This window comes from Solea senegalensis, linkage group LG15 (assembly GCF_019176455.1).
Source record: "Solea senegalensis isolate Sse05_10M linkage group LG15, IFAPA_SoseM_1, whole genome shotgun sequence".
In the NCBI taxonomy this organism is placed as follows: domain Eukaryota; kingdom Metazoa; phylum Chordata; class Actinopteri; order Pleuronectiformes; family Soleidae; genus Solea; species Solea senegalensis.
The window spans coordinates 16,981,747-17,005,189 of NC_058035.1; the positions used below are offsets into that span (position 1 = coordinate 16,981,747).

The window sequence follows — 23,443 nt, forward strand, 5'->3', positions numbered from 1 at the left end:
AAACTCCACCCACTGAAGCAGCCACTTTCAAGTATGATAATAACTGAGAGAAATCACACAGCAAAATGGTTTTATGGTAATGACTGATGATTAACCTCAACCATGCGTAGGCTGGCATATTTGATTAAAAGGATTCGGTAATTAGAGAACATAATAATATGTCAGTATTTCTTCTGGAACTATATTTTTTATGTAATTCAGATTTATTTTTATCTACTTTATTTGTACCATCATTTTAAATCCATCTTATTATTCTCTGTAAAATAGCACCACAATGTGTGGTAGCAGGACCTTGAGTGTTTTTTCTTCAATTTGGATTTTGAGATTTAAAAAACCGACATGGTTTATTTTGCAACTATAGAAAGTCTAATAATTAACCATATAAGTGGGTTGTGACTTGTGTGTTCTGTGCCCATAGTTCCAACAGTGTATACATTTATGTACCTGTCTACACACCTATTACTGCAGAGGGCAAATACAACACGTTTGGGTAGTACAGGGCACACCCACATTGTCCCTTCTGATCATATCTCTGTGTTTCAGTCAATCTTTAGACATCGTTGGCAGCATGAGCGTGGTGATCAATGTCTGATTGAGGCAACTGCCAAAAGCTTGTGTGAGTGCACGTGTGTGTGCTATTATAGCTTCATCTAAAGGCATATAGTTGGGAGTAGAACAAAGGAAAGTTAAAGGATCTAATGTCAGTCCAGCTTTAGTAGACTTTGACACATTTACACCTGCAATAAGAGATTCAGTGTCTTGAGGAGTTAATGGGCCAGTTTGTAAAATTTAGGATGGTTTATTGGCAGAAATTGAATACAATACCCACATGTATGTTAGTACTAGTGTATATTGCTTTCAATTAAAAAATGCTTGGTTTTACAGTAAGTCTTTTCCATGTTCTTTGGGCAGGGGCATTGCCTAACAGTGGACGGCATCTTGAGTTTCTACAGCAGCATGATTGGACAAACCAGCCAGAGTGTGCTTTACATTTTAAAGCAGAAGATTACAATGCAAAGGAAGATGACTGACATGCTTTCTGGAATGCAAAGCCCTAACCAACTTAGGTAAAGGAGTCTCACTATTAGATGTCAATCATTTTTAAGACAAAGGAAGTGGAAAGTGGCCATGACATGGACAACAGTGTGTGAGTAGCAGCTACATGTTAACGCATGATGACGATGATGCTGATATCTCATATTCTAGGGCCGGGGTGTCAAACTCAAATGACCAATAATGTCTAGACTGGTCAAGAGGGGGCCCATCTGAGAAAAAGGTGGGGAAGCAATATGAGTTTATATGTGTATATTTCATCATGATATCATGGCAATTGATGATATTTCACAGCCTTTCAAAGTAAAAGTGCTTGTTTTGATATGGAATGATGTGTACTATGACGCAAAATAAATCTATAAACATACATTAATATATATCTGTATATAATATATATACATATATACACACATATGTATATATATATGTATATACAGATATAAAGTATACTAATGTATGTTTATAGATTTATTTATATGAGGGGGATGAGCCTGGGTTTCTCCAGTCTCTCCCTGCTTAGCATATCATATTGGTTCAAACATATAAAACCTAAATTCAGAAATGTCATCCTCATCATCCTCTATACTTTAGAATCATCACTGTCAGCCTCCTAACACTGCAGATCTACGTTGGTGGCGTTACGTCCTCAACCACAGCAGGGCATGCTGTCCTCCTTGTTTACCTATGACGACATGCTACGTTGTCGCTGCAGTGGCTACAGTCAATGTCATTCCATGTGACAAAGAGACACTTCCCCCCCTCGCATCTTGTTTTACTAGAAATATGTAAATCTGTAGAAACCCGAGAGCCACGTCATGACAATTTTAAGGAACCTTCCGAATAGTGGACGACCTACTTATCCTCCAGATCTCCTCTCTGTCAAATGCTTTCGTTCAGCAGCTTATGAGGCTGTTTCATTCTTGGGGTTTGATTAAACAGATGTTTTTTTTTTTCTCTGAAATGGCCATGCCCACTACCAGAATTTCTTCTGTGAAAACATGACATAATGTGCAGGGTCTCAGCTGGGTTGGGTCTTTTGAATGATGAAACATATAAGGGTTTAGGCTGAAAAAAAACTGGGTGAATGTTTGCTTAAATACCCTCCTGCAGTCAGTTTGTGTCATGTGTGTACGTGTATGTGCATGCGTGTGTGTGCGTGTGTGTGGGGGGGGGGACCTTCATTGGTATTGCGTTGTAGTATGTGTCACATTTGTGTTTTCCCAGTGTTTGTGTATGACACCACCACCCTCTAAATCACAACCAGATGGTTGCAGAGACAGAAAGAGTGAGTCAGTGTGAGCGTACCTCTCTCTCGGCCTCTGTGGTGGTGTCCAGCAGCTTCTCCAGCTCGGTGTGCATGGAGGTCTCCAGCTGCTGCCGCATCATTTGCTGGAACTGAGCCATCCCTGTGTTGGCCACTCCAACGTTACTCAGACCTGGAAAGGAGAGATGAAGGGAGAGGGTTTCACACAGCTGCAACATATTGGAATACTAACTTAGAACATATTCCGGACCCTAAGAATGCATCTTGCCCCCACTTTTGCTCAATTCATCAACTCAAAACATGTGTGTAAGTCTTGTCTGTCACTGCCTCCGGTGCTGTTTGTCCACAAGTCAATTTTCCTTTGAAACATTCTTACCTCTGAAATGATTCATTTATGTTGTTATAGTTGTGTTTTTTCCTCAAGGACTGATGTCAACTTTGTCCTAAAAAAAAGTTACAGGTAGCAGTAAACTTGCAACTAACTAAAATATCCATCGCCTCTCTCGCTCTCTCTACATACACAAACATACTTTCAAACCTCCCCAGCTCCCAAATTGAAACAAACCACTAATTCACTACATTAGACATTGAATGAAAAAAATGAAATATGAAGTCGATTTGGTGGGTGCTCTTTCTTACCTACAAAAGAAGCAATTGTTTTTAATGTCAAACAACTAGCAGTTTAATGACATTAGATGGCAAAGTCACATAAAACTAGAGTGTTATGCCGTGTTCACGCTGGACGTGATATTCATGCAACAGCAGGCCAATTGTGTACATGTGCGTGCAACTCTATATACTGCCACAGACTCATTTATGTGAGAAACACTTGAAACTGAAATAAATACATCTAGTTATAGAGTATTTATTTAACTACGGATAATTACATTTGTTGAATGCATCATCGAATCATAGCCCTCTGAATTAGGGGGCCACAGTAGCTCAGTGGTAGAGAGAGTCGTCTGCACTTAATTCCAAAGCCACTGAATAGTCATTAGCTGTAAGCGGGTTTCAGTTGGCTTGACTCGTAGGTACTGTTTTAATTCATCAATCATGAAGGTGAGAGAGAGTCGCGTGAAGGGTTTGCACATTTATTTCCACTTGCCATACATCCTATTTCATCCATTTCTATCAACATGTATCCAAGCTTCTCGAGGATCAACAACACATAGAAATATTCCCTTGATGTTCAGTTTGTGAATGACAACCTACAGATTCCAACAGTAAGAAAACGCAACCTAATGTCATGTAGTGACCTGACGGTCAAAAACCCTTGTTACACCAAAACGTAGTACAGCTTCTAAAATGGACACATCCATCGAACTGCTAGATATTTTTCAGTACATATTTTCCAATCCCTTTATCTAACATAGCCGTCAAAGATATCAAAGTGTCCATGGTAGCTTTTATCTAAAAAACAAAATAACATCAGAAGGGCCACAAAGCCATGTTCCTTTCCTTGCGAGAATTTTTTATTTTATCAAAAGCTTCAGGCCAACAGTTAACTGTTCATAAATTACATTGTAACAAGTGTCAAATCTTGCATCAACCACCCGACCTAACCCTGAACTGATTTGTTTCCTGTAGAGGAAGACGGAGACAACGGCAAATGTGCGAGACAGCTGCAAACAAATTAAGAGTATGACACAAAAGAAGTTTCAGAAATGAAGCAGTTTAATGGGATAAACGCTTCTTCCACCTCCACCTGAGCTGCTGCTGTATACGCACATACACACCCCCTTTTTTAGCTGAAGGATGCACCATACAAATAATGTTACATCCTTTCTGTTTATGAAGACCAAAAAGAGCCAGAATAGTAACAGTAACCACACAAGATGACATTGTAGTTTTCTGCAACGTTGTGCAGATCTGAAGAGCAGTGTAGGGAGGAGGTGTGTCGAGGTGACTGAGTGGTATTTACGACGGTGCAATTACACTGTGCAACTGTGAGTCGAAAATCTAAAATAATGCCACTGTGCATAAGATGTACCAGCAGGTTTGAGAGTGGCTCCCCTGTGAAGGGTCAATGAAAATAGATTATATTACCAGAGGAGGAAGGAAATGTTAAGTATTGTCAGTATGTCAGCGTGTCCCTGCATTCCACAGGCTTCTGGTAACAAAGAATATGTGGGCAGTGATACTTTACTTTCACTTTTTTCCATCAAGATTAAATTAAGCTATGTACTTGGTGGTTTTCATGAGAAAACATGACATCTTCACAGTTGGCCATGTCGACAATGTCTGCGATGGTGACTGTAACGTTACACTTATTCTGGCATTCTATTTGACAGCACTGAACAGCATGGATGTGTCACATGGAAATAATCAAACACAGGATTAAAAAGACTGAATGTTTAACCTCTGGTCTGTATTAAGAAACAGTTTAATACCACAATGAACCAGTTTCTTTCACTCTGAGTCACTGATGAGCTGCCAGAATCTCTAAAAACTGATTTTAATAGGTTTTGTCTGTGTTGTAAGAACTGAGTCCAGGACTCAACTATAACTCAAATTTCCATAACTCCTGACTACTTTTCAACTGATAAAGACATATTAGTGAGACATATTTTTACATTTGGTATAAGATATTGCTAGTGCCAGAATCTGGACAAAAAGTTATAGGCCAAAGATTTATTGCTTATTGATTATTGTTTGATGTTGTTTGGCCTTTGTGTCTAAGGTAATAAAGTCCATTTGAAATAGTGACAGCTGTGTCTTTTTATTATTATTATTTGATAATCAGCTACAGTGGGGACTCAGCTCTAACTTTGAATTGGCAGATTGAATTTATAACACATCCATTAGCAAGTACGCAACTCTTCTGTCGTAAATACAGAAGAGTATATACAGTGTGTGTATATACTGTGTATATATATATATACACATATGTATATATATACAGTATATGCTTAACAAATATATTAAGCCATGACCCAAAGCCACAGCTGGCCTAAATTAACAGCATTGGTAATACTCAAAATCATTATTAATGTTTCTATAACGGTTAATACACCAGTAAGTAGAAGCTCTTTAACTGAAATGACAATAATTATAGTTGTTTACTCGCATTCCTGAACAGAAAAATTTGTTTTAGTGGCTTGGCTCAAGTTTGGGTATAAAAAGGTGAATCGATGACTAAATTAATCGTCAGCTATTTTGATAAACCATTAATTGGTTTTATTTAACAATTAATACAAGCTTTCTGATTTTTCAGTTTCTTAAATATGTGTGGTTTTTTTTCTGGTTTCTTTGCTCCATTTCATAATAAAAAAACAAACAAACATTAAAACTGAAAAGATATTTGAGAACATCACGATTTCCAGGTTTGGTAAACACTGATTTTTCAACATTTTCCTATATTTTATGGACAAAAGAATACTCGATTTATCGAGAAAAGAATCGGCAGATTACTCGATTCTGAAAATAATCATTAGTTGCAGACCTAATATACACTAGTACATGTGTAAATACAGGGTGTGTGTGTGTGTGTGTGTGTGTGTGCTGATATGTTAGCCTGAGGCCAGTTAGAAAATGAAGCTGATGAGTTTTGTCAAAGGGGGCAGAAGAAAAATCTGAAAATGTTAACTTGCTGCAATATGTACAAATACTGTGCTTGCCTTCAAACTGCACCACCTGGATACAAATAAAGTTCTTTGAACTGAATTAAAAGTACATTTTAGAAACATCTGAGAAGACTATTGAACGTTATGGTATAGAATAATATCTACAGTCACACACTTACCCTGTACGTAAATTGCCATGTTTTCTCTGCCAATTAGCGATCAATTCAGGAACCCGTGCAGTAAAATAAGAAGTTAACTCCGACACCGACGCAAACAGAAACACTTAAAGCGAAATGTCAGTGCCTGACAGGTCCAGTTAAGTTTCATAAAATGCCACAGTATGCCAAGTTAATTCTTTCAGAGGTGTGAAGAAAAAGACATCCCATCTACCTTCTCCCCCTCCCAAAAAAGAATGAATAAAAAATAAAATAAAACTAAACTAAAGATAAATCCATCCAGTCACAAACAGTGTCTCATTGTGAAAACATGCTAGAGTAATTCCCTGGATGTTGAACTAGGAGGCTCTTATATTTCTTTTTTGCTTATTGTGACCGCCTCTCATTTATCCAGCCCTCAGCAGACACACACGTCACAGATCCTGCTTGTGAGACACACACACACACACACCCTCAGTCCATGTTTTTTTTTTCGTTCTCGCCCCCCAGCTTACATTTTATTACATTACATTTACACACAACGAACACACACAGTCAAATATTTACAGTGGTAAACTGCACACTAACCCTGAAGGGCAACTTCACACACTGCGGAAATGAAAGAAAGGTGGGTGTATGGTCAGTTGCGACGTTTTTTGCACAAGAAACGCTGTGAATATCAACGCTGCGTGTAACCTTCGTAAACCGTGTCACTGAACGCGTCACGACAATATGACGACAGATGCTTACGAGGGAAACATTTAGCTGCAAAAGCTAACCGGAAGGTACTCAATTCAAATGTTATACATGGTCTAGTCTGAGCAGATTTAACGGCATTTCCTTACTGCTTGGCGGTGGAATGTTGGCAGAGGTCGGCCTGGTCCCAATCCTGGTCCTGGTCCTGCTGCAGGTCTGAGGAACCGCTGCAATCCCGCAGAAAAGGAAAGAAGCAGCTCGGTGCTCCTTTTGCTCACCCCCCACCCCCAAAACAGCTTTAAACCTTTAAACGTAGGGTTTCTGTGTGCCTTGTGTATCGCTGGATAAAGCACAAACCCCCCCACAAAAACGTTTTTTTTTTCAGCCAAAGAAGTTAAAATATGTCATTAGTTTCACGTCTCTGAGCAGTGTTGACGTGGGACGTCACTGAAGGATGTCAGCCAATGAAAAGCAGGGATCGTCTGTCACGTATTTGTGTTATCCAATTAAGTTCTGCCACGCGCAATACGTGTCATGACATTTTCGGATGAAACTATAAGAGAAATGTGTTTGAAAACGTTTCATAACAAATGTCTGTTTGATAAAAAAAATTATGAGTGAATGTAAAACTAATCCGCTTTAATCTGACCCCGCCCCTTTCACTTAGAACGGAGGTTGGGTAACGACTATATAATTCTTCTAAAATCACATTCATGAATTTAAATGGTCTAAAAGAATTTTCCACGACAGCATAATTTAAGAGAAATACATAGAATGAAAAAAAAATCCAGTTTAAATGATCTAAGTATCCAATAATTCATGTCATAAAAACAGCTGACTGGTGTAGTAGCTCAGTTCTTGTTTATCAGTAATGTTGCTTAACTTCCAATAGATTCAAATATTACATAATTAAATAAATCATTTGAATAAATATGTAATTCCTTACAAATGGAATGTACACTGATTAGTAAAACTGTTGGCAAAGGCTGCCCCCACCTGGTAAAATTGTTACATTGCACTCAAGGCTGATGTAGTTTCAGGATGCAGCAAGTTTGCCTTTTTTTAATGTTTACATTTTTGATCATTTAAATGAACCCCATTGTGAATAGTTTAAACATGAGGTGGAAGCAAATGTCAAGAAACTTTGACCTTGTGTACAAATTTGTTGATACAATCAATAGTTATAAGTTAAAAGAGTCACTTATCTTTTTACAGCAGCCTAATCTGATTAGCTAGTCTGCACATTTCACACTTTTACGGGGAGCATAAATATGCAAACAAAGAAAAACAACATCCCTCCCCGTATGCAGTGGCCACCGTAGAGTGGAGAAGATCTTCCTGTTTGTTTCAAACCGCAGTCTCACCATTCAGATCGTCAATTGTTCACACATGAGAAGAAAAACACAATATTATTAAAACATTTCTTTTCTTTTATTATTATAATAGTTATTATTGTTGTTGTTGTTGTCGTTTCTCCTTTAAATGATCAATTCCAGTGTTTCACGACTTAATGCATAACCGAATATATATGTAACAACCATCCACTCACTTACCCCCACAGAAAAATATTTGGAAAAAAATGGTCACCAATTCAGTATATTGTATGTGAGGTGGAGATATACTTGTGCATTATGATGTACAACATCCAGGCCAAAGGTGTTTCTGATGTCTACTGAAAAGGAGGCCTATGCCATGTCATGACAGGATACGTCTGAGGACTATGAAGGACAAAGACTACCAAGCTTTCCTAACTCAATATTGTCCAGTTATATCTGCTGTACATTTTTTTGGAAAATGCCACTGTAACACAAGTTTTTACTGTATAGCCTTTCAACACACAAGTATAAATCACATCAAATCAAAACATTACACCGACTCACTCTTTCCCATAGGGCACACACACACACACACACACGAAGATGTAGACACTAGTGCAGGGGTTGTTGGGAGTGCTTTATCACAGGCGTGCATCTGGAGTCTTGGAGCGTGGTGGCCCAGCAGGGTCTAGTCATGTTCCCACGAGACCCAGAGCTGTGTCTCTCTCCTCCACCAGCTCTGCTGCTGTAGCATCCATCTTGGATTGGGAGAAATCACTGACGGCCAGGCCATCCACAATCTTCCAGGACTTGTCCTGAAGAAAAGAGCAAACCTTGTGATTGTTGAATAAAAATGATTTTCTCTTTTTTCCCAGTCTATCCACAGAGATGAAAATAATTGAATGCCCTTGACAATCCTGTTTTGGCTGGTATTTCAATATCACTCAGTGGAAATTTATTTGCTAAAATTAAGGCTGTGAAAACATGACACCAATGGCATTCACATACTCTTTATTTAGAATTGGTGAAACATTCACAATAATAATACAAACCAAATTAAGTGAGCAAATGTGTAACCATGTACTCAAAACACAACATTAGATTATTCTCACCTTGATCTGGACAGGGAATGAGTAGATGAGGTCATCTGGGACTTTATATGAATTATCAGAAGAGTAAACTCCCATGGAGATGAACTCACCCTGAAAAAAAAACAGATCAACTAGTTACAATGTGAGAAAAGTTCAAGTGTATGAGCCAAACTGCTGCTGGAATGACAAAAAGAGAGGCCCAATATCCACGTGGATAGACATTTTTGCCATTTTATCAAGCATTACCATACATTTTATAATTTGACAATCATGTTTTCCATTTCTAGGTGTGTTTATTGTGAATAGAAACAACCTGCATATTTAACTAAATGTTGGGCAATTTTTAAACACACTGTACCAGGGGTAGTCAATTAAAATAAATCGACTGTGCATGCAATGTGTAATGATAATTGATTTGCCCGATTACAGCACCAGTCCATGTCCGAATAACACGTTTTTTTACCTCAGGGGTCCCAAACCAGATGTCTCTCATGTGGTCACAGATGGCCTTGGCGGCAGACATGGCACTTGACAGCTTCCTAGCCTTGATGACTGCGGCGCCTCTCTGCTGCACCATCTACAACACCGAAAATGCAGTGACAGGAAAAGGTGCTTTATTGAGTTGCTGACACGTGTGCCATATATGAAAACAAAATGTCTCTTATAGTCCAACAGATGATCATCAGCTCACAGTTATGAAATCTCCTTTGAGCCATGAATCATTCTTGACTGCATCGAAGCAGGGGAGGTCACTACCAGATACATTGACCAGGCAGTGGTGCACATCTGGGTACTGGGTCGACGAGTGGTTACCCCAGATGATCACATTCTTCACGTGGGTGGCAGGAACGCCACAGTGCATCGCTACCTAAAGGACACAAAGCAGCTTCAGATTTCACATTCAGAAATAAAGGAACAACAAACAGAAGGCTGCAAAAAAGTCCAACTCCATGTTTTTTTAGCCCAATGTTCCATTTTTTATACATCTGACTATAAAGTAATGTGAATCCAATAGTCAAGGAGAGGAGGCAGTTAACGTAGCTCACCTGAGAGCGAGCCCTGTTGTGGTCCAGACGGGTGAGGCAGGAGAAATTCTCTTTGGGAATGGAGGGAGCAAACTTGGCTGCGATCAGACAGTTGGTGTTTGCAGGGTTTCCTACAACCAGCACCTAAAAAATATATAACAGCCTTAGTGTTAAAAATGACAGACTAATAACAGCTCATAGTCATCATAATATCTTCCTCTGGACAGATTTAGTGAATTCACTGAAAAGCTATACATCCGTAAAACAGAAGACAGGTGCTGAAAAGAAGCAAATGATTAACATGTGGAAAGTAAACAAATCCACATTCTGTGAAAATTTTTAAAGCTCACATGGAGCAGAGTGGAAACTTGTTTGTCATAACCTTGACAGTCTTTTTGGCATGCATATCCAGAGCAGCTCCCTGGCTCTTGAAGATTGTCACATTGGCTTGGAGCAGGTCTTTCCTCTCCATGCCCTCTCTCCGAGGCATGGAGCCCACCAAGATGGCTACATCCACGTCCTGGAAGGCCACGTCAAGCTTATCAGTCGCGATAATCTCTGTGAAAATTGAATTTTATTCAAATTACTTCTGTTGATTCAAAGGATTTACAAGTCAATGCTATGCTAACATTCGGCTGTAAGTTATTAATCTGAATACTTTTCCAACAAACCAGTTTTGTTCTTTAGTGTGTTTAATTTTCATCCTTGGACAAAGTAAGTAATGTATACAATCAGAGCAGGTCTCTACGTCAGGCCCACTCTAATATAGAATTAATATTCTACAGTGAAAGTCCTAATAACCAGTATTATTGCATGGCTGGGCCCATTTCAGTATTGTCTTTGCCACTTGCCAATGTCAACACAGGGGCCCTCTCACATCCCCCAACCAAACAAAGCAAAGGACACAGTTATTTGAAAAGAAACTTCCAAATCACAATGGAGATGAGGCATAATGGAAACGCACAATGACAGCAGAACAGTGATGGACACATATTCATCAAGTAATCCATGGAAGAAAATAAGTCCCAGCTTAAGCTAAAGACCTAAACATTCTTACTACGATGCAAACTTGGTCCTTGGAGTGAATGGATTTGATCACATTGGAACATCTAAAGAGCACCAGTTGTGATATTTAATGCAAGTGTGCCATTAAGTCCATAAAAAACAGTATTGTGTTATCATTATGTCAGTTATATAGCACTCCAGTGCTCTTGAAGACCTGGGAGGGAGAGTAGCTTCAGCATATTTACATACGATGAGGACTCCTACTAAGGAGTGCTCTGTTACCTGACTTACTTTGTCCCCTCCCCAGCAGCTCCTCTGCAGCCCATATCGGCTCTAACATATACAGCCTCACCCCAGAAATGTCCTCCTCATCATGCACTTCCTACGAAACATCACTCTCAGCTTTATCGTTGGTTAACGCCGCAGACGTAGGCGACGGTGGTGGTGAGAAATCGTCCACAGCAGAGAGTAGGCTGTCTTCCTTGTTAACGTATGTCATCGTGTCTACTCTGAACAGCAATCAATATGGTGAAAAAGACTGTCCGGCCTCACAGCTTGTTTTAACTGGAAATATGGAAATATGCAGAAGCCCAAGAGTCATGTCATGAGGACTTTCAATGGTTACCTTTCAGAAGTGGAAGAGCACAGTCCTGTAGCTCCATGACGACGCCATTGAGGACAGTTAACATTGGTGTAATGTCCAAAAGGAGCAAGATGATTGGCTGGAATGGAGAGTAAGAAGACAGTGGGATGAATAGTATGAAAAGAATGGACTTAATTCAAACCATATGAGCCACATATAATGTCAGAGGAGGACTTGTCTCTGGAACACAATGTAAAGAGCTGAGCCTAAAGCCTAAATAGCTTCAAAGTGGACCCAAATCTTTCATTGACTTCAAGGACAAGGTTTTGTGACACTGCCTAATGAGATGAGAGAACTGAGTGTTCCGTCTTTACCTGATCTTTGCCAAACACATCTCCTTTGGCAATGCTGAACAACAGGGAATAGGCAATGTTCCCGGCTGCACCGGTCACCACAACTCTAATCGGCTCAGACTGGAAACACAAGGCACATAACATTGTTGTTAGTGTATAACAGCATTGTTTTCAGTTGTACAGAACCAACAGGTATGAATGAAAGAGGACAGTTCAATTGTTCAACAGCAGAGGGCTGGGCGTGAATCTCATCTACAGGATTTACTGGGTTAGTTCAAATATAGACTCTCTGCCGTCCACGCAGCACTATTACGTTCATTAAATCTCCAAAACTGGCGAACTAACTAGCAAAGACACAATTAAAAATGGCTTTACATGAGTAGGGAATGAGATACGATTTGTTGCGTCGTGTGGTGATTCAAATAATTAACATAATTTGATCACTTGGACCAACTTTGTTTAACTTTATAACTTATCAAATCATGTTGGTGTTTGAATAAAACAATGATATGTGCCAACTCGACACTCACCATGTCAGGACGAGAAGTCGGACTGCTCTCTGCAAACACCCGCACACCTCAGCAGCGTGGAAATATTATAGGAACTGGATTAGCACTGCCTCTTTAGCGTCGTTCATTCCTTTGAAGCTGCCCACACACGGACAGAATTCACAACACCTATTTAAAGCCGCTGTCAATTGCGACACTTGTGACTGTAACACGGCAGACTAGGGACCCAGGGAGTTGTAGTTTTTGATAGTTTGTGGAAGGAAAAAGACAACCTAGTCTCAACAAACCTGCTCATACATAGGAAAATGAAACGTTTCCATCCGTGACAATACTAAGAGTTGACTGCAGGACATTGTTATTTATTCAATAAGATGGGTGACAGTAACATTTATAGTTGAGCTAGTTAGCTAGTTAGCATAGCCTTCTAGGTACCGCTTGTGGTTGCTTAGCGACCTGGATCGCTAGCGTCGAGAGCGCTGCTTGATAGCTACGTTAGCTTAGCCATTAGCTTAGCTAAAAGAAATTCATGTGATTGGATTGCAACTTACAACTCGGTTATTGCTTTTGTGTATTATTAAGTACCTGGAGCAAACAGCGTCTGATGGAGCACAATATAGGGTCAAACTGACACTTTACTGCAGTTTACAAGAGAAGCGTGTGTTTACTTGTGCACAGTTACAGTCAAGTTAACATATACTGAAGCAGAGCAGCAGCATGGGAGAGATCTGAAGGGGAGGTTTCCATCCTACGTCAAAGTGACTTTAAAGGTAAGTTGTTGATAATAACCGTCCCATCTCTTCCTTCATCTGTCGTGTGTGTGTGTGTGTGTGATGGTGGGTAAAGTTCTGTAGAGAGTCAAGTGTGCGTTAACTCACAGAATGTGTCTCATGTTTGAGCTGCTTTATGTTTGACTATTCATATGATGAGCTAAAAAAGAAAGAAAAGAAAACGTGAATCAGAAATAGCTCCGAACATGATGTAATTCTGTAGTTTGCTTTAGTAGCTTTAGTAAATTAAAGACTTCTAATATTTAGGGATGAGCCAATATAATACTCACTATCAATCCGATACGGCTCAAAATCAGTGGATCAATCCAAAAATCCAACATCACATGCTTCAATAGACTATATAATAGACTATATAAGGGTAAATAAAAATTCTATCCGAGTCATGTTGTGGGTTGTTTATTTCTTTCTCATTGGAGAAGAATATTTGATAAACAGTTGGATAATGATGCCTTCAATACAGCTTGGCACAAATGTGTTTTTAACAGCTTCATAGTTTAAAAGGTCTGATATTGCTATTGGCAAGCACTTGGGTTTGTGAAATTGGTATTTGTATCGGACATGAAAAAGTGGTATCATGCCATCCCTAATTTTCACATAAGAAAATGCTGTTCCAAAATCAAAGTAAAAAAATGTTTTATTCAAGGATCTCAGATGTGTCAATGTGCTGCTTTTCATGGTCTTAAATCAAACTAAATTATACTTGAGGTATGTTGGTCATTTTGGTAGAAAGATACCAATAGAATCAGTTGTTGCTATGTTTAGTGACTTTCATGGTACAGTTGGGGGAAAATAAAACAAACCAAGGACAGAACATAGTGGAGTTATTTTTTTATTAGGATAATGATGAGTTTAAATTAGATGTAGTTCCATTAGCTCGACATTAATCTTTTCCCTGGACATATTAAATGTTCACTTTATTCATCACAAAAGGTGCAAAGGGCAGAGATGTTGATGTGTTGTCTTTTAACTAGTCCCCTCATCTTTGGTTCTTCAGAGAGTTGTAAAGTTGATTTTAGCTGAGAGGACCCATAGAGGGTCTGTTGTTTGGTGAGTGTGGGATGGCCTCATTACAGGCATGTTGTTAACCTGACTGACTGTGGCTGTGCTGTCACTGTAGGGGTTTGTTTATTTTCCATATTTTTCATACGCTTGCCTAGAAAAGCATTCTGGCACACACCTGTTTTGTACCCATCCATCTTCTTTATCCTCCACTTGAGGGTCGAGGGGGCTGCTGTGGGACTTTTATAGCATTTCTAGTATTACTGATGAAAAAAAGAGTTACAAATTCCAAAGATGTTTTGTTTATTAATAATTATTAGATATCTAACCATGTTATGACTATAGGTGATATGGCCAAAAACATTATCACAAATAAGAGGTTTACAATGAGATAATTGTTGCGATAAATTGTCTTACAGTTAGATTGAATTTCGCTCAAGAGAAACCAGTTTATCGTGTTTTTCAACTTCAAAAAACACAGAAACCACAGTGTTTTGTCTTAAAGTGTGTTTGCGCGGTGCATAAACATGATATTGAGATCTGATCCTACCATGAGATTTGGTCATACCTTAGCTTTGAACGCATCAAACTAGATGTGCAGCTCATGAACTTGGATGATGATAATTAAACTATATCTGAATCTATAATTAAAGGAACACTATTCAACTTAATTGTAGATATTTATAATTATGAACCCCACGCACAAAGGGTAAACCATGTTTGATTGGTCAAAGGATAATAACCAGTAATAATAGAGGATGTAATGTAGACGTCAGAGTATTTATAATGTCCAACCATAATTAAAGGCTTTCTTTTAACCAGTCAGAAAAATGTTAATGATATCCTTCGTAATCGGTAGTAACAATTGAAGTATGATTAGTTCAAATGATGTTGATATCTGAAATGTGATTATGGATATAAGACTTTTGTTAAATGCCTGTCTCTGTGCAGACGTGGAAATACGAAGTCTGAGTCTCAATAAGCTGCATAGCAAACAGCACTTGCCTCAAATCATGTCTGTGTTTACAGTAAACCCTCCAGCAGCTTGCTTTTGTGCTTTAGATCATAGCAGCCGTAAAATGTACATTTTAAAACTGTTCCGCTTAAATTTCAAATGTAAATAAATCGCAGTTAGTTTACATAGAAACCAGTGTCAGATGCTTAAAAGCCTGTCAGCTCTGCAATCTGTTTTTCTCCGTATAGCAGTGTCTATTTGGATCTTGTGTCACCTGGAGACATTCCCACACTGTGCACAGAAAGTGATTTAATTCATGTCAAAACAAGTGAGATGGCTGCAGACAAGCTGGAGTATGGCTGAAAAAACAGAGAAGCGCCCATGAAAAGTTTCAGAAGTGAATTCTCCTTCTCAAAAAACACAGTCATTCAGAAGTTTAACCCTTAGAACACAGAGCATTTAAGCTGCTTTTTTTCCATTACTATGTTAAAACGACTTAAAACAACTTATACAGAGGCTATAAGAATGTGCAATATAGAGTGTCTTATAGGTTTTTTTTTCAGCACAACCTATAGGCAATCAGATGAAATACGTTTTTTAATTTTCATAAAACATATAAATGAACACACCTGAGCAAAACGTACTCAAAATGTTTCAAATTGATTGAATTTGTGAAAGTTGGAAATATGTCACAGTTCAAAGTTCACTTGGCTCGTTTTTACGAACATAAAGGGAAGAAAAACAGTAATATAATCATAATCATAACTTATCATAATGAAAAAAACGTTTTCAGATGAATGATGCAGCATACACCATATTACATTGTTTCTGTTCATGGAGACCATAAAAGGCAGAATAATAACATCAACAACAACATAAATCAGCATTACCACATGAAAGTTGTAATATGGAGTGCAATATGGTAAAATTTGTAATATTTTGATGAACTTTCTTTAATTTATTGAAAATTATACCATGATATATATTGTTACTGAATTATTGCCCAATTTATTTTTATTGCTTCCAGTTGTTACATTTTCACATACAATTTAACAATTTTATTTATCAAATATCTACACAATATGTAGTTATAAAAAATCATAAATACAATTGTTAAATTTTATTTATACAATATTATTGTATTTATTTTTTCACTGGTGCTAAATCAGTAGTTTTGCCTAAAATTACTGCTCACAGTCTCAATGTGAAATGTCAATTCTTTTTTAATTTTTGTCAAAGATCCTGATGTTCTGTCTTTCAATCTGAACATCATAAAATGAACCAGACCTGGCTTTACTTCCCGTGTTTGCATCTGCTCGTGGCTGACACAGGCGCCGCTGCCCCTCTCTCTCAGAAGGTTCTGCGCTTGATCGCTGGATTCAGAGCTGTTTGAAGCAGCTGCCACAGCCTGCCAGTTTCTCTCAGCTCTTGTTACATTTTGCCCCTCTGTGTGGTACAGTATGTGCTTATGGATGTCCTGGGTGTCAGTGTGAGAGAAACAGGTGCTCACTGCTGTCTTTCATATCAATCAATATACTGTCCCACTGTGTGTAGTATAGTGATTGGAAAGGTTTTCAAATGTGCATTTTCTAACCATGAACCAGTGCTGAGTTTAAATCACCCGAGAGTTATTTCCCTCAGATGTTCACTAGCTCGCCCAGAACTGATGCATATATTGAGCTTCAATTATTTTTCACAAATTTGTCTCCAAATAAATATATTATAATAATATTGATCCATATCTGCCGGATGTGAATGTAGGAAATGCTTCATAAAACTAAAAAGTAAGAATTAATTTTAAATGAGGACATAATAACAACATGGATAGTAGTTTTTTAGTAGATAGTAGATTTTTGCCAATAACATGAACACAAGACATTAGTTTTATATCCTGTATTTAAATGTGTGACAAAGTTGTTCCTTAGGACTAAAGGTTATCCCTAACAAAATGTAAGGATTATGTCACCGTCATTTGTTCTACTTATTTGTGACATTCAGGTGGAGTTAGCTGGCACAAGAGAGACGAGGACAAAATAATTCTAGGTGACAGCTAAGCCTTGAAGTTTTCATGTGATTGCCAAACTCGCTGAAGACTTTCCTTTTGGCATGGCTGTTGACATTTTTGTGGGTCTGGATGATTGACATCCTCCCAGTGCTGCTCAACCTCATAAGCTTGTTATGTGATCAAGTATCAGTGCAGGTAAATTTAGATGAAGAATCATTTAATATAAGAATAACTATCCGTGTCTTACAATAACTTACATCAATCCGTGTTTGCAAAATAGATAATGTGAGGTCAGGATTAGTGGTAATGCTTCTTTCAAAATGTTGATCATCTGAGTTACATTTTTTTTCAAGTGCAACCACATTAATTTGTCACTTCATGTGATATACTGTATGATCTTTTCAAACAAATAAACCCACAAATGGACGGAAAATGGAAACTAACTCAAACCAAAACAAAGCGTTCTGTAACGCTCACATGACAATTTTGACAATCATTGACGCATTCATTTCCTCACAGAAAAGGAAATTACTCAAGACTTAAAGACAGTTTTTCACTTGTGACAGTTATGGCTTTACTTAAGCGCACATTTAAACCCTGTTGTTGTTGCTGTAACTGTATTTGACAAGTTACACAGCGGTGTTGACATGCGGGGATTAGACATACTTTGTCTCTGCGAAATAAGGAAATCGGAAAGAAACCAAAAACATCAGCGGGACAAGAGGACACACGATAAGATCTGGTGCCAGTTTGCCACGCCATGCCGACCTGATCCTCTGTGTGTGTGTATGTGTCTGTAAAAACAAATGCACAGATGCAAGTGAGAAAGTTTGAACTTGCACAAATCCTATACCGTACACATAGAACTTGCTCAACGCTGAGCAATGCTACAATTCTACACACTATGTCTGCCACTGAACCCTGTCCTCTCTCCACTCCATCTCCTCCTGTATCCTTCCCTCGTCACTCCTCCATCTCCACCCTCTCTGTCTTGTCTCACTGCTCGGTCACTTGTCCTCGCACAGTGCACCTGAGTGACCCGGTCACGTTGGCAGCTGGGAGACAGACAGCCAGCACACGGATCAGCCTCCATATCGCTCTTCTATCTCCACAGTTAGACCAAATAACCCTCGCAGTGCACCGGCAGTCGCACAAAAGCAAACCTGAGCAACATACAAACACAATAAGCGATTACATCATCATCGCAACTATCTCCTGTATCATTATCCTTTATCCATGTGCCATCACTCGGCTTACTTTATGGCATATTTGTGTCTCAACGGTGTCATCGTCCCGCCTTAGATTAGCTGATAAGGCTTAATCAGGTGAAGCATATAGTGCAGTAAATGTTATAAAATACCAATGTTTTTCAACAAACCTATAAACAACAACAAACCTTTTTCAACAAACCTATATGACTTCATCCTGTCATTTTCGTGTACATGCAGTAATCGTAAGAAAGCACTAGGTGGCAGCATTTGCCCTTATTAAGACTGCTGCTGTTGGACTTCTCTTTGCATAGACGTTGATGGATTTGTGGCAAAGACTCTCCAGAAAACACTCGTTGCTGCATGTGACAGTAGTGTTGCCTTCAGGACGTGGACTTGTGATATGAAAGTGAAAAGTTCAAATTTACTGCGGCGTTTTAAAACAAGAAGCGTTTACACTATCTCTAAATTTGCTTGCTCAAGTTATATTTGTAGAAATTGCGTCCAAGGCTGTAACGGACAATTGAATTTCAACCTCGTCTGTCTTTGAAGAACTGCAACATAGTGCAACACATAAAATGAAGAAGACACTGTTTTCAAAGAGCCTAACAGGAAGAGCAAATGGGAGACGGACGAGATAGGGTTAGGGTTTATATATTACATGTCTTTAAGCCTATTATAGTTTTATAAATGCAGCTTTTGTGACAGATTGTGAGCTGCACCAAAAAGTAGAATCTATACATAATTGTCATTGTACATGGAAATTGCTGTATCCATACTGAGGTTTTACGCAACAATGTTTGGGTCATAATTATCTGTGTGTGTTATTACTGTTTAGTCGCCATTATGTCGCCATTATTCCACTTGATCACCCAGCATGACATTATGTTAAACCCTTCTTTAGTTGAATTGAAGTCTTGTTTTTATGTGTTGTGCAGAGCACATCTTCTAAAATAACTCTTTCTCAGTGTATTATGAATCGGTTGCTTCCATAATTAGCCTGCAGATCCATTTGAGCCGACGTTATTGTGTGGTTTTGGCACTTTTACAACAAGGCCTCGAGGCGTGTGAGTGTTTCCAGTCTGCCTCAGAGGTACCTATGACCACTCTGAGTTTCTTTTCTCACTGATTGACTGTGATTGAAACCTGAGAAGGATTTTCTTTTCTGGCCAAGTGTTGGCTTGCTCTGGGGGAAAAAGACAACCAAGCTCTCAATCACAGAGAACACAGACGGACCCCTACAAATAGACCAGGCAACGTCTTGGCACTGATGCAGAACTATTCAATTAAACCTCATTATATCCACACACTGAGCCACACCCACAGGTATTTCATCCTCTGAGCAATCCACACTGTCTCCCTTCATCTAACTCCCTGAGGTGCTTGCATAGGGAAATGGTTTTGATGGAGTCATACTTCATATTAAGACAACTACATATTTCATAGCACTTGACGGACTGATTGATGGGAGTGTATCTTCATTTACCTTGTGCGTCACTGCCACAGAAGATCTTTATCATCAACAGTAAAATGAAGGATCATGGCCCGGCTTGTTTCAAAGAGGAGAGTTATTGTTCACCTGTCATCAAAAGTCTTTGAGTGTTTCCTGGTGTGAGTATCTGAAGTGTCTTTGACTGTAAACACACTCAGTAGTTGCCTTGCTTTGGTCACAAGGTGGCATCAAACCCCCACACGACAACATTCTGCCTCTATCGCAAACTGAAAGCACACTCTCCATTCTCTCTGCTGTTGACAGCAACCAGCACTAAAAAGTCACTGAGGGATTACCAAAAATGTGGCTGCAACAGTTTTCCCGGGTCCACAGCCAGCTGATGTGGCAGCAAACCCACATCGGCGAGGGAGCAAGGTGGTTCACGTTTTTTTTTTGTTTTTTTTTTAATCAATGGACCTGTTGTTTTAGCAGCACAAGGCCAGTCCTAGTCCATTCGCACCACCTTTCATTACCCTCAAAAACCTCCAAATCCATCCAACTGGACCAGTGACGGCAGCTCGCTGCCGATGCTGGCGGTCACACCCCTCTGCCCAGCCATAATGGGCCACGGCACAATTGGGGGCCACGTAACCGACAACATTCCCGGCCCTTCCAAGAGGCCGGTTGCCTGCAGGTTACCAGCAACACTGCTTGTCCCTGTTTGTCTGCACTCACTAAAAGGAAAGAATGTTTTCCCCCACAACATAGCTGTGCGGGGATTAAGGCCCATTCTGAGTGGCCCCGGGTCGTGCAGCAGATGTTAGCTAGGATAGCGCTCGTTGCTGTGCCGACAGTGAGCCGGCGGGATCGGCCCGCCCAGACGACGTTAAGCCTATGTACATGTATGGGAGAAGAGGGGGGAGTGGGAGGGCCTGTCACACATTAAAGAGAATGGCGGCGGGAAATTTGTCACAGTGGTCACACACTAATTCATCTGCACTGTCGCTAATCGTCATCGCACACATCGAGAGCTGGAGAGTTGCACATGGTTAGCCTCATGCTAATTTGTAGTCGGGTCCCATTGAGACTCTGACATCACTGTTCAATAAACTACATTATGTACTTTGTCAACACCTTTCTTCATTGGTGACAGTGAAGTGTGACTTTTCCTGCAGCAAAACATGAGAGCTTTTAAACCAACAGTTGAATGTCATCTGTCAAAATCACTTCCTCTGTGTGAGTGTTGGCTTTAACCCTCTCACATGGTATATATGGTATTATTAATTACTTAATTTCACTTAACCCAACAACACTTATTTACAGAAAGTTTCACATAGAGGTGGGAATCTTTCAGAATCTCTTGATTCGATTCTGATTCCTCGAATCACGATTTGATTAAAAATCCATTTTTGATTCAAATTAACTCTGGATTAAAAATCGACTATTTAGAGCTGCTGGTTTGAGGGTCAACTGCTGTTGTGTACTAAGAACAGTTCTGTTTGTATAGGTTTTATATCTGGAAACAGACAATGTAACCACAAGCAATGCCAAGAAAGGTTACGTGAGGGTATGACAAACCTTGGCTCACTTGCAATCATTAAACTGAAGCCTTCATTTTCTTTTGAAATGAAACAAGCTATTGTAATCAGTTTATTCATTTTTTTAATTAAGTTTTGGAAGTTTTCAATCTTAGAGGATAAGAATTTGTTTTACACTTCACATGCAACTACTGATAAGTAAGTTCCTGCACATGGGTGCAAAAGTCATACATATACTTATAACATATTGGTGTAGATGCACAGAGGCTCCTCCCTTAAACTGAATGTAGGTGTCAATGTGACAAACCATGAATCTTGTCTGTATGTTAGCCCTGTGACAGACTGGTGACCTGTCCATTTTGTACCCCGCCTCTTTCCCAGTGTGAGCTGTGATTGGCTCCAACTCCTCTAACGCCCTTTAAATGATAAGCAGGGTAGATAACGAAGAAACAGATTCTTATTTTTATGTATGTTATGACATGTGCACAAGTAATAAATGAAACCTAATACCTTTAATGCATTTCATCCAATAATGAGTGGTGAGGAGGTGGTAATACAAAAGAGGTTTTTGCACTGAATGTTGAATAGGCTTTCTGTGGATTGTAATTTCTGCTCTGTGTTTTGCATTTTTATTTCCAACTTTCTACTGTAAACCATTACAATAAACTCCAACAGTGAACTCTGTTTGAGTTATATAAGCATAAGGGAACTTGGGCTTGATGCTTGTTTGATGTGAAAGATGAGCCTGTTGTCTTTACGTCAGACTGATATAACTGCAGGGTGAATGTGTTTAACATGGGGCCCAGTTCAGGCATAATGGAAAGAGGATATAGTGTCTGACAAGACATGACTTGACCCAGTGGGACAGGCAGAGCTGTGCACTATGTTCCTGAATAAACTGCAGAAATCAGTGTTGTAGAATTTTACTTGTGCGTGTGTGTGTGTGTGTGTGTGTGTGTGTCAGCTCCACAATGATTGTACTCTCAGAAGAGTGTTGGGCAGGATGGGGCTGTTTTCACGCACGGCTGGATGTTTTGGGCTTTCTGACAAATGGAAAACAGCCAGATGTTTGTGTGTTCATGTGCATACATTGTATGCGCCCACAGTTGTCTTATTTCATGCTTCTGTTCTGCTGATTTCAAATCTCAGCAGCAGCTCAACGAAAAATGACTAGACTCCTTGCGGTCAAGAACTACTTTTCCAATATGTGTTAGAAAACTGTAGAAGCACAAAGGTCAAACTTTATCTTGGTTGTTTTTTTTGCTTATTTTGAAAACTCCCTTGTGTGCACTATGTTTTTAAAATAACCGCTATGGCGTTTGGCAGCAAGGAGGGGAGGACGACTGACAAGTCTCTCTGCTTCAGTCCTTAAAACAGTCAACATGTCCAGCTGAATCCTGCAACAGCATCTTACAAATCTATATAATAAAACAACGGGAGCTTCAAGTGGAAGAAATTACTTTTCAGTTGTGGTACTCACTGAAATGGGAAAAAACAAATAAAATTGTGTTTGTTTCCATTTTCATTTGGCCTACTCTTTCATATACGGTATATTAAAAATTGTGGTGCTGAATGAAAACCACCTGGCTTTCTAGGTGTTGATTAAAATACAAGATACAGTAGTCCCTAAACAACAATCAATAGCTGCAGTTTCTGGCTGTAATTTGGCAAAGATGGTGTGGAAATGACTGCTTTATCTAAAGTGAATTAAAATTCTAATCTATAGCCATCTTTCAGTGTAACTACTCACATATTCTTATCACCTGACCTGGTGGTTCAATATAAGCAGCCAGACACAAACTAGGTGCCTTTCAAAGTTCCCTCCATAGATTCCAAGGTGCCAGGCATCTGGACCTGATCCTCTATCTCAAGGCTTACTAACATATAGAGACCAACAACCATTCA

At 39.2% G+C, this 23,443-nt stretch overlaps 3 protein-coding genes across 4 annotated transcripts in view; 1 reads left to right on the forward strand and 2 right to left on the reverse strand.

Annotated features, from left to right (window-relative positions):
- ugp2b (UDP-glucose pyrophosphorylase 2b) overlaps positions 1-7,174 on the reverse strand; it is a 29,125-nt gene extending 21,951 nt beyond the window's left edge. The window contains exons 1-2 of one of the 2 annotated variants that reach the window (XM_044046172.1): positions 6,881-7,174; positions 2,359-2,489 (exon numbers count right to left, since the gene is read on the reverse strand). In XM_044046172.1, the coding sequence (XP_043902107.1) occupies positions 2,359-2,457 (99 nt within the window). In that variant the 5' untranslated portion in view covers positions 2,458-2,489; positions 6,881-7,174. Of the gene's footprint in view, positions 1-2,358; positions 2,490-6,059; positions 6,399-6,880 lie in introns of those variants that run through there. The other variant, XM_044046171.1, reaches the window with a different exon arrangement.
- Positions 7,175-8,276: 1,102 nt separating this feature from the next.
- Positions 8,277-12,770, reverse strand: mdh1ab (malate dehydrogenase 1Ab, NAD (soluble)). The gene is made up of 9 exons (XM_044046030.1): positions 12,635-12,770; positions 12,126-12,224; positions 11,794-11,890; positions 10,546-10,721; positions 10,185-10,307; positions 9,830-10,006; positions 9,602-9,715; positions 9,160-9,249; positions 8,277-8,862 (listed from the first exon to the last, which is right to left on the reverse strand). The coding sequence occupies exons 1-9, from the start codon at positions 12,635-12,637 to the stop codon at positions 8,740-8,742; spliced, it is 1,002 nt and encodes a 333-aa protein (XP_043901965.1). The 5' UTR covers positions 12,638-12,770; the 3' UTR covers positions 8,277-8,739.
- Positions 12,771-12,860: 90 nt separating this feature from the next.
- LOC122781922 (WD repeat containing planar cell polarity effector) overlaps positions 12,861-23,443 on the forward strand; it is a 74,861-nt gene continuing 64,278 nt past the window's right edge. Inside the window, exon 1 of the mRNA XM_044046031.1 lies at positions 12,861-13,380. The gene's annotated coding sequence lies outside the window, so the exon portion shown is untranslated. The remainder of the gene's footprint in view (positions 13,381-23,443) is intronic.